The sequence below is a fragment of the Odocoileus virginianus genome, chromosome 14 (assembly GCF_023699985.2).
Source record: "Odocoileus virginianus isolate 20LAN1187 ecotype Illinois chromosome 14, Ovbor_1.2, whole genome shotgun sequence".
Taxonomy (NCBI): Eukaryota; Metazoa; Chordata; class Mammalia; order Artiodactyla; family Cervidae; genus Odocoileus; species Odocoileus virginianus.
This window is the reverse complement of record NC_069687.1, coordinates 27582788-27594790: the sequence shown is the minus strand read 5'-3', so window position 1 is coordinate 27594790 and position 12003 is coordinate 27582788. Positions and strand designations below refer to the sequence as shown.

At 39.5% G+C, this 12003-nt stretch overlaps 1 protein-coding gene across 8 annotated transcripts in view; it reads left to right on the top strand.

The window, feature by feature from the left end:
* The window catches only part of DROSHA (drosha ribonuclease III), a 118251-nt gene extending 108918 nt beyond the window's left edge, over nt 1-9333 (top strand). For all 8 annotated transcript variants that reach the window (XM_070476527.1, XM_020887065.2, XM_020887063.2 and 5 more), the window contains 5 exons: nt 872-954; nt 1046-1149; nt 4628-4720; nt 5531-5577; nt 8921-9333. In XM_070476527.1, the coding sequence (XP_070332628.1) occupies nt 872-954; nt 1046-1149; nt 4628-4720; nt 5531-5577; nt 8921-9051 (458 nt within the window). In that variant the 3' untranslated portion in view covers nt 9052-9333. The remainder of the gene's footprint in view (nt 1-871; nt 955-1045; nt 1150-4627; nt 4721-5530; nt 5578-8920) is intronic.
* The last annotated feature ends 2670 nt before the right edge of the window (nt 9334-12003 follow it).

Genomic DNA, 12003 nt, shown 5'->3' with positions numbered 1-12003 from the left:
GGGCCTTGGAACCTTTTTATTAAGTTTAATATTATGGTATTTTTGACACCTGCAATTGTACACAAATATTAAAGTCTCCCATGCAAATCAGCTGATTTACAAAGTGTAACATCAGTCTAAGGAACTTAAAAGAATCTCTTTTTCAATTAAAGAAAAGTAAGTTAACATTAAAAGTACAAAAAAATCAAGTTGAGTGATCAGTCTCAGTGGCCTTTGTTTTTGCTCAACAGAAGCTATTTTTCACTCCTTTAAAAAACTCACCATTTGTTTACATGGTTAAGATGACGTTTATAATGAAGTTGTCTTTGAGGTCACCGTTTATTAATGCAAATTTGGTTATATTGTCATAAAGCCCAGTATTTATTTTTCCTCTGTTTTGGCAGATTGAATCCATAGATGGTCCCGTTTCTGTTCATGAAATGTGACACAGACCGTGTCAATGGGTGATCTCAAAATTGGTGTTAAGAATAGCAGGCCTTCAGATGTGCTTGTTCTGGCCTTGTATCTCATCTTCAAGTTTTATTTTGATTTATTTGATGTTAACATGGTTGCATTCCCTGATGTCATTCTTTTCCTGCTATATACAGCAGCATTTTGTGTATCGTTTTAACTAATTGTTTATTTAGCCCTCAGACAAACGTCATTTGGTCTTTGTGGTTTTTGCATCTTAATCACACATCTCTATTGCTGTTTCTAATATTAGTGATAAAGAGTAGTTCTTGTTTGAAGCAAGATGAAATGGTAATGCTAAAAAATAAAGAGGGCTTGGAAGTTGAAAACCTTACTAAAATGTTTCTTAAAAGGCTTGGTCTCATACTCTTTCTAGTAAATGGCAGTGCATCGGGCTTATGTTATCCTTTCTCTTTTTCAGCATTTATTGCAGCATTGTACATTGATAAAGACTTGGAATACGTTCATACTTTCATGAATGTTTGTTTCTTTCCACGATTAAAAGTAAGCTCATATAAAATTTAAATTAGTGTTTGCTCTAAGCTTGGTGATTCTAGAATCCTTTACTAAGCACTGTTTGGGGGACTTGCTACAGGAATTCATTTTGAATCAGGATTGGAATGACCCCAAGTCCCAGCTTCAGCAGTGCTGCCTGACTCTTAGGACGGAAGGAAAAGAACCAGACATTCCACTGTACAAGTGAGTATGTGCTGCCCGCAGGCTGTCGGTCGCGGGAAGCCTAGAATAACCCTCCATGTGCCAGGAGGAAGAGCTAACTGCTCTGCGGCAGTGGTGATGAGAGCCCTGGCGGGAGACTTCTTGACTCTGACTGGGCCCAGCACCGAAACTCTGGGCCGCTCAGTCTCTTTGCTCTAAGTAAGTGGGTCACATCTGATTATCTGTGCTTTCTCCATCTCTAAAGTATGGTGAACTGCTCCCTGGGAGAAAGATGAGGAGATCAAGATAAGAGAAATTTGGGTTAAAATGTTTTTATATACATTCTTGCATTTGTCTTCTTATTTCTTATAACCCCTGCTGCCTGCACACCTAGACTGGGCGGCCTGTGCTTGTTTATTTGTAACTGTACTTGGGTGTCTGTCTTTCTGAAGCCCGCTGGCATCTGTCCCGATCGCCTGACAGGCAGTCACTGTAGGAAGCCAGGCAGTTCTTCACCGCGGCTGTGTTATTCAAATATTTGGAACTTTTCTTTCTAGGATGTGTACCAAAAGCTGCTGTGTACATTTGAATATCTTTAGTGACACATCTTTATCCTTTGAGGAGTAGCCAAAAGTCATTCAAAGGAAACGCAGGTTGCTACCCACATAACACCGGTTTTGATGAAAACGGGAGGTTTGACTCTGAAGTTGAGTAATTAGCTTGAGACACTCAGAAGGTGGTTTCAGAAGCTGGTTTCAAAGAGGAATTATAAAAGGGAGGGATTATCAAAATAAGTGGGTTGCCTCCCAAGGTATGGTCTGGATGTGTGCTTTTGAGGATGTGTAAATATCTAGCTTTAGTACTGGGTTACCCCCGTCTCTGTTCACACATGCGTACAAGTATACACATTTGTGTGTTTCATATGAAATAAAAGCCTCACCCTCCCCCCCCACCTCCTCCTGTGGACTTTCTCAGACTTCACAGTACTCAAGGGAAAACACCAGAGTGGCAGCCGGGAATTTTAAATCCTTTTTTATGTTTTTATTTAATAGTCACAACACGTTATAGGCTTTTTCACTAAAAGAAAAACTGAGGCCAAGAAAAGGTTGAGTCACCCCACAGCAGGCTGCTATAAATTGTCCCAAGAAGCTGTCACCGCTGAACAATGTTTCCTTTATTTATTGGGAAAAAAACCCAAATGTTTAGAAATAGCACTTTAATATGTATCTAATAAGCATAATGAACATCCAGACTGTATTACGTGAAAGGCTCAAAGTATCTCCTCATCAAAGTGATAATTAAAGTTCAGTAAATAAAATGAGGGTGATAAACTTCTCATAGCGCAGGCATGATTACTATAATAAGCGCTACCTTAAGAAGCCATCCGTGTACTTTCATCCCAGTGAGTACAGACAAAGGAAATGACTGCCCCCTTCTCATAAATCCCCCCATGAAAGCGTGCAATGAGCTTGTTCTTTTTTATCAAGATGATGGGGTTGTTTTATGTAGTTTTTTTTTCAGGATTACTGTTTTCATCCCATTATCTTTGCCGGCTACTTTTAATTTCCCTTTTCCGTGAAGTTATCAGTTTTACCACACTTGAAATCTGCACCCTGTCATTAATATCCAGAGAACCCGGTGTTTTGTTTTTTGGCAGTTGTGTTGTGTACTCCGATTATAACATACCTTTGAAATGATCTCTGATTTTTCATTAGAAAGAATCCATAAAGGATGTGATGCTATTCAGATGGGGCTTGCAGTGTATTACCCAAATATTTGTGACTTTTAGCTCTGATTAGCACTGAAATACAATGAACAGACTGAAATGGCTAACTTTAATTTTATAATATTTGGAATAACACTTTGAAATTGTTTAAAAATATTTTATACTTACTGTTTGCCTTCAGATACTGCTCATAATGGTTTGAGGATACACACACACACACACACACACACACACACACACACTAATCCCTAAGAAAGGCAATCCCAAAGAATGCTCAAACTCCTGCACAATTGCACTCATCTCACACGCTAGTAAAGTAATACTCAAAATTCTCCAAGCCAGGCTTCAGCAATACGTGAACTGTGAACTTCCAGATGTTCAAGCTGGTTTTAGAAAAGGCAGAGGAACCAGAGATCAAATTGCCAACATCTGCTGGATCATTGAAAAAGCAAGAGAGTTCCAGAAAAACATCTATTTCTGTTTTATTGACTACACCAAAGCCTTCAACTGTGTGGATCACAATAAACTGTGGAAAATTCTGAAAGAGATGGGAATACCAGAATACCTGACCTGCCTCTTGAGAAACCTGTATGCAGGTCAGGAAGCAACAGTTAGAACAGGGCATGGAACAACAGACTGGTTCCCAATAGGAAAAGGAGTGCGTCAAGGCTGTATATTGTCACCCTGCTTATTTAACTTATATGCAGAGTACATCATGAGAAACGCTGGGCTGGAAGAAGCACAAGCTGAAATCAAGATTGCTGGGAGAAATATCAATAACCTGATATGCAGATGACACCACCCTATGACAGAAAGTGAAGATGAACTAAAAAGCCTCTTGATAAAAGTGAAAAAGGAGAGTGAAAAAGTTGGCTTAAAGCTTAACATTCAGAGAACTAAGATCACGGCATCTGGTCCCATCACTTCAGGGAAAATAGATGGGGAGACAGTAGAAACAGTGTCAGACTTTAATTTTTTGGGCTCCAGAATCACTGCAGATGGTGATTGTAGCCGTGAAATTAAACGACGCTTACTCCTTGGAAGGAAAGTTATGACCAACCTAGATAGCATATTAAAAAGCAGAGACATTACTTTGCCAACAAAGGTCCATCTGGTCAAGGCTATGGTTTTTCCAGTGGTCATGTATGGATGTGAGAGTTGGACTGTGAAGAAAGCTGAGCATCGAAAAATTGATGCTTTTGATCTGTGGTGTTGGAGAAGACTCTTGAGAGTCCCTTGGACAGCAAGGAGATCCAACCAGTCCATCCTAAAGGAGATCAGTCCTGGGTGTTCATTGGAAGGACTGATGCTGAAGCTGAAACTCCAGTACTTGTGCCACCTCATGTGAAGAGTTGACTCACTGGAAAAGACCCTGATGCTGGGAGGGATTGGGGGCAGGAGGAGAAGGGGACGACAGAGGATGAGATGGTTGGATGGCATCACCGACCTGATGGACATGAGTTTGAGTAAACTCCGGGAGTTCGTGATGGACAGGGGGGCCTGGTGTGCTGTGATTCATGGGGTCGCAAGGAGTCAGACAGGACTGAGCGACTGAACTGAACAGAACTGAACACACACACAAAAAATTTCACTATAGGATTTGAAAAATTTCCTACTTCAAAGCTGTCTGTATTTGTCATATTAGCAAATCAAACTGTACTCTTTTAATTTTCTTGTTATTTTTGCCTTCCTCTCTCTCAGCAGTAAGTCACATGGTTTTTTGTGGAGTTATGTGTGAGCAGTAACTGTTAAGTAGCACTTTACATAATTACTGCTCTTTTCTTTTCCTTTCAGGACTCTGCAGACAGTGGGGCCATCCCATGCTAGGACCTATACTGTGGCTGTCTACTTCAAGGGAGAAAGAATTGGCTGTGGGAAAGGACCGAGGTATGAGAGGATACTTTAAGTTTCTTCAAATGAACATCCTGTGTGCCCGAGAAGTATTAATATCTGCTTGGTATTTCCAAACTCTGCAGCCTGTCTTTTTGAACTTAGAGTATAGAGTGTTCAAGGGTAGTAGCAAAGTCAATCTCAAGGCTTAATATCCCCACCAAACTCAGCCCCAGACTTGAGAATCAGCCTTGAGCAGTGGGAATGCCATTGCATAAAGGGCTTTGGCTGCCTAGAGAGAACCACATTAGCAGGTGCACACACGGGTAAGGTCTGTTCACTGCTGCAAGCATTTTATGAAACATGCCGTGCGTGACACAGCCGTTAGACACTTGATCTCTTATTACTATTCACTTGAGCTTTGTGGAAATGCTCACATCTTCAGGTAAAAAGAATTTCATATGTTATCACCTTTCTTTGAACCTTCCAATTTATATCTTAAACTGAGAAGTGATTTGAAGTCTGTCTGTATGTGTATTTTTTTACTCTTTGCCTCTTAAACTTTACACTGAGGATGTTCAAATTTAAGTAAGAAATACTTCAGACCTAATATAAGTGGAAGGCATTTTATTGCAGTGTTGAAAGTGTGGAAAGAATAACTTAAACAGGCTTTGTACAGATAAATGACATTTCTGCATGCCCTTGTGTATATTCCTATCTGTGCAATTCAGTATGTGACAGTAGAAGTAATCAGATAAAATTGTATGCACCAAACATGAAAACTAGCCTGAATAAATTGGAGCCATATTTTGTGTTTTGGAGGAAAAAAATCTTTAAAATGTACCTTGTCTTCATTTTCTTTAATAGTATTCAGCAAGCAGAAATGGGAGCAGCAATGGATGCACTTGAAAAATGTAAGCCTATCTCTTTTTCTATAATTATATGTTCATAATGTAATGAGTGTTTTATGGATAGAAAATGGGAAAGTAGAAAAATGGTAAGTACTGATAAAATGTGATCTTCTTTTCTTCATAATTATTCTCCACACAGAGTGTAGTATAATGTAAGATATGTATAAAATAGGCTTATAATTTAAAAAAAAGTATTCCCAAATGCTTTTTGATTTTCATTTTCCTATTTTGCATAGAGTCCCACTCTCAGCACAGGTAACCCATGTGAGTGACTTAGTATATTTCATTCTATATATTTCTCTGTAGTTCTAAAATCTTAAACCCGTGAAGGTTTTTTCTTTTTGGCGTTTGGCTGCTGTTTAATTAAAGTGGGACATTTGCGTATGTCTCTGCATCCATCTTTTCTTGCTAGATAATACATCATGGGCAGCCCTCCACGTCATAGTGGCTCCAATTCATTCTGTCTTAAGGGCTGCATCATATTTCATGCTGTGGATATGCCGTATTTTATTCAGCTTTTAATATTTTTGGTGGATCCTGTTTCTATCTTTTTATCACTGTTGATACTAAAAGTCTCTATATTGGTGCTTTTAGTTCTGGGGGATGGATTCCCAAGGGTAGGATAGCTGGGTTGAAGACACTTAAATTACATAATTGACCCTGTAGGGAACTGCAGAGTCTTCTGTAAATTGAAGGCTTAAGCACAAGGAAGTTTTCTTCTGAGGTATATCGTGCCGCCCAGCAGAACCTGTGGGCAGAACCTGACTGTGCAATTCCATCAGGCTTCAGCTGCTAGCTCAGCGTGGGCGAGAGCAAAGTGTGGAAAGCTGAAAGTGCACAGGCCCTGGATGCTCAGCCTGGGAGAAATTCCAAGAAAGGCAGGAGGGCCAAGTAGCCATGCAGAAATCTGCAGATGAGAGCTTGGGGGCCAAGGGGAGGGGAGTCCTGGGGATAGAAGCTGGTGTTCCCAGGCTCCCAAGTTCATGGAATCTTCACTGAGAGTTTTGTTGACTCTGTTGAGGAGCTTTGAAAATCCATTATATATATGGACTTTATTATTTATTTTATTACAGTCACATATTGTAATAAAAATGAGACTCCATTTTTCCACCTGTAAGATTGTTAAAGGTGATCTTTGGAGTTTTCATTTGTTTGCTTTCAGCCATAAAACAGTACTTGGAGAGATGGCTGATTCTAAGACTGGCCTACACGTCTGAACTGGTGGGAGAGAAAAGTTTAAAGTGCAGGAAAGCAATTTGACGGTATACGTCAGGGCCTGAGTGACGTCTATACCCTTTGATCTAGAGATTTCCTTTCTAGAAGTCAAACCTAAGAAAACAATTCGCATTATGAGTGAAAGTTTCCATAACCATCATGATTGTGACAAGTTGATTTATAATAGTTAAAAAGAATCAATCAGTCCTTCAAACTGTGTGTTTGAACACAGAGAAATGTTTAGATACATTATCCCAGAGGTTGACGAACATTTTCTGTAAAGGACCAGATAGTAAATACTCTTACTGCAATTACACTGCCCTGATATTGTGGCCCATAGACTCAGGCAGAATACAGATGGCTAGTGTTCCAGTAAAACCATATTTACCAAAACAGGTGAAGGATTAGATTTGTCCTATAGACAGTAGTCTGCCAACCTTAGCTTTGTCCAAATGTTGTAATATCAAAATATCTTTGAAGAGTAATGATATGGGAAAATGCCTATACTACTAGAATAAGTGAAAAAAGTGTATCCGTCAAAGTGTACTTACAGCTGTACTCTCCCAGTGTAGGTTGGGCTCAGGGAATGATTTTAAGTGTTTGTGTGTCTAATTCATATACGTACACATGTACATTGTGTATATGTGTGTCAGATATAAACTTACTTCATAGGAAAAGGGCTTATTATAAGGTTATATTCTAAAAGCTTATCTATGGTTATATCTGAGTTGTGGGATTATGCTCTTAATATTTGAAACCTGTGTTTCATACAGTACATAAGGAATCAATTTAATATACTCAGAGAATAGGATCTTACTACTATTTTATTTCTAAAATTCAGATGCCATTATGTTTCTCTTTTGCTTAAAATCAATCACTGACTCTTAAGTCCTTACTCACCTTCCATATTCTTTTCCCACCACCCGGTCACTCCCTGTCTTCCACCCACCGGGAGCGAAGATGGGACACAGTGTTGAAGGAGGGTTTGGGAATATACTGTATATGTTTATTATGCTTCAACTGTAACAAAATCAGGCACTCTCTCAAATATGCCATGCTCTCTGATTCTCCCCATTTTACTTTTCTTAAAAATTTATCTGTTTTTAATTGGAGGACAGTTACTTTACAATATTGTGTTGGTTTCTGCCATATTCAACATGAGTCAGCCTTAGGAATACATATGTCCCCTCCTTATTTTTAAGTATGAAGTAGTATCTCTTGTGTTTAACAGACCCGTACCCAGTTACCAGTTAGCTCGTGTCACTCTCATTTGTTCCTGCATCCCTTTGTGATGTGTGTTGTTGAAGTGTGTGTGTGTCGAATAAGTGTATAAGATGCCTCTTTTGTGTTCCATATTTGGTTTCTTACTCCATTGCTACACTCATTACGTACCACAAATAACAACTGAATTGTAAAATCTTTTACATCTTAATCAAGATTTCCACCCTGTCAACACCCTTGAACGGGATCAGATATCAAACTAAATATAGCTTCAACTGTGCTACTGAGGGACATATTTCCTTTCACCAAATGAACGTGCTGTACTTGGGTTGCTATTGCTCATAAGCTCTGGGTCTCTTGAGTAAACTTCACAAATTGAATGATCAGAAATGGTGACTTAAGATGTGGCCTCCTCCTCTTGTCCATGTGATCTTTTCCCTCTTTTCAGAAACTTTAATTGTTGGTAAATAATGATGGGATAATATTATTATTTGTTTGAAGTTTTGGGTTTAAGCTTTGTAAAAATATACAGCTCCCTTTTGCTATAGCCTTTCATCTCTCCCTGAAAATCACTTGTTGCTAGGAGAGCTGTGTTAAAATACCTAGCTGGAAACATGCCGAAGCCACACGCTATGTTTTAACAACTGTGTATTCTGGTGCCTTTTATGCTTGAGTTCACGTCAGATATTGAAATCCAGAACCAGGTGCCGATTTAGACTTCCATTGTGTTTCCTGAATGATAAAAGAAAAAGAGAAGAAAATGAGCAATTTTTTTTCTCTTGCCTTACAAAATGCAACTCTGTATTCCTGTGAAATACATGTTTGTGTGTGTGTGTTGCGTTTAGTTTGCATCATTCTGTGCACTGGTGGCTCTCCTTTATTAAGTGTAAAATATATCTCCTTGTGTCAGATAACTTTCCCCAGATGGCCCATCAGAAGCGGTTCATTGAACGGAAATACAGACAAGAGTTAAAAGAAATGAGGTGGGAAAGAGAGCATCAAGAGAAAGAGCCAGATGAGACCGAAGACATAAAGAAATAAAGGAAGGCATGGACGGAAGTGGTGGTGTATTTACTTGCCTAATAACTGTGACTGTTGCCCATTGAGACCTAGCCTAGTTTTTGTGGAGACACTGAATGAAGGCTGCCCATTGAAATAAAACACAAAGTCACATCATTCTCGTTTTACTGATCTCGTATTTGGTTTTTAGCTGGATGGGGTTTATTACAAAATATTTGATTTCTATTTAATGTAAAGCTTCACTTGGGTAAATGTGTGTATTCCCTTTTATTTTGCTTTTTAAACAATAAAATTAAAAATGTGTATTCTGTGTGGAATAGATCCTATTCCTTCTATCTTTCTGAGATTGTGACTCCAGATTTTCAGTGGATAAGCAAAAAAATCACTTTACCAGATATTTGGGTTATGCTCTATAAATATCCATACTGTTTGACATCTGGATTAATCTCCATTTTCAGCTTTTATCTTGGTGTTTATCAGGTTCTCAGCTGCAAACATTATGCTTACACTCACTAACCAGTGAGTCCTTTGTAGAAGGAATCCCTTTAATGTTTAACTGGCTAATGGAAGAAGGAAAGACTGATATTTGAGTCACATATGTTCCTTCAGTCACTAGAATCAGGAGAAATCATGATCCCAAGCCAGATGACACTTTAAACCAGGTGCTCTTACCCTGGGGTCAGTGGACTCTTTTAGAAATTTATAGACAGACTTGAGGAATGTCTCAGAATATCTTGAAATTATGTTGGATTTGGGGTTGGGGGAGTGGGCAGAAGGAAGAAGAGGGTTCATAGCTTTCAGCAGCTCCAAGCAGCTCCATTATTAGGTCCCTGTAATAAAGGGCTAACATTGAATTAAAAGATGTGACACCTTTTTAATGTTAATTTAAACTGAACCTCACTGGCTTCTTATTAATAAAGACAAAACTTCTTTTTTAAAAACAAATGTGTTTTTGTTCATTACTCTAATGGATATCTAGTGAGTGTCTGCTATGTGTCAGGCATTGTTCTAGGCTCTGGGGCTATAGCAGTGAAAAAAATAAAATTCCCTGCCCTTGGGGCAGCATGCTAAGTGAAGGAAGACACACAATGACGGGAAATAAAATGTGTTACGTCACAAGGTGATGTGGATGATGGCCAGAACAAAGTAGGGGTGACACGGTGTGGTTTTCAATCAGGTGGTTGGGGAGGCCCCCCTGAAGGGCGTCGTATGAACTAAGATGGGAAGGAGAGTGACCCTTTAGCTACCTGGAGGGCTTCTTTTTACACTTGATCTTAGCTAAAAGGCTGAGAAGGGATGGAGGGTTTCTTTTTTATGTAACTATTAAATGTTACATATTCGTTGTTGAAAATTGGGAGAATGTGTTATGTGTTTCTTTTACTAGCAGGAGAAAGAAACGAAGGTTACTTTGGAAATATTATGGAGAAAGTAGAAATCATAAGCTGAAAAAGTAAGTCATGTATGAACCTGTCACCCAGAGATTTTTATATTGTCAGGTCTTCTATGTATACACACATGTATGCGCATGTGCTGAAGTGCACCTTCACAGTAGAATACCCTGTATGTGATTTCCATAACCTTCCTTTTTTATTAACTAATAAATCATCTCTCATTGTTGAATCCACATTTGTATTCATGGCTGCATATTAATGTGGATATTGTATGCCAGGCTATACATTTATTGGCTAATCTATTGAAAAAATGTGTAGGTTGTGGGTAATTTTTTTACTGTCAAACTACTGTCACATACATACATAAACACATCCACACATGTGTGTGCACACACGCATCAGAGAGGAGTGAGAGAGAAGACCTCTCTAGAATTTGTTAACTTGTTAATCATAAAAATGTAAGATGGTGCCTGTAAGAAAAGGTTGTCCTGGGGCTCCTCTCTGCTGAAGGAGGACTAGGAGGGAAAGAATGCTGAATTCATTGGTAGCCTTGAAAATGTTAGAGCAAAAAAGCAAGGGAAAATATTTGAACTTTTTTAAACAAGCACTTTGACTAGTCTTGCATGGGCATCAAAGTAAAGCCAAAGCCAGCGTGCTGCTCAGGACTTTTCATTGTACCTGCACTTTTCCTCTCTGTAGTTTTCTGACCTTTTTCAGGTTTTCTCTCCATATTGATGGCTCTTGAAGCCTGAAGAAGTTAAGTCCATAACACAGTAGAAAACCTTGCAGTGGAACACATCAAACACGCATCAGGGCAGGTTAGCTTCGGGGGCTCTCCTGAGCAGTAATGAGGCTGGTGGCCAAACTCTCAGTAGCCACACAGACCAACTCAGCAGGCCACTGTGACCACAGGTTCCGTGCTGCCTTTGATCCAATCCAATCCAGTCTTCTCACCTTCCAGTTGTGATCATGAGAAGCAACAGCGAGAATGCACATCATGCATTAATTCAACTGTGCTGTGTTATTATTTATGGAGGCTGATTATTAAACTTCCTTCTCTAAGTCATTTAGGTTCTAGTCATACAATGATGGTGTGATGGTGCAGCTACCTACAAAGGGCCTCTTGTACTGAGAAGGGTGAGAGTAGGCCAGGCAGGAAAGGCATCTCAGAGGAGTTAATACTTGAGGAGTTAACTAAACCATGAAGGTGAGAGGGAGCTTGTGAGGAACAGAAGGACATTTCCTTCCAAGGAAGCAACAGGACTGGGTGGGAAGAAAGTGTGTTTGGATCCTATTGTATTCCACAAGAGATGTGGTGAAGGCCTGCATTGAGGCATTGAGAATGGAGATGCTGGGATAGAACTGATGTGAAAGATAACTGGGAGCTAGGACCTACAGGCCATGGAGTAGGGCATGGCATCTCAGCCTCAGTGCCAGAGACATTCTGGGCTAGATGGGGATTGTCCTCTGCATTTTAGCATGTTTAACCATATCCCTAGCCTTTCCTTGCTAGATGTCAGTAGCATTTCTTCCCCTACTTCTGACATCCAAAAATGTCTGCAGACATAACCAAGTGTCCCCT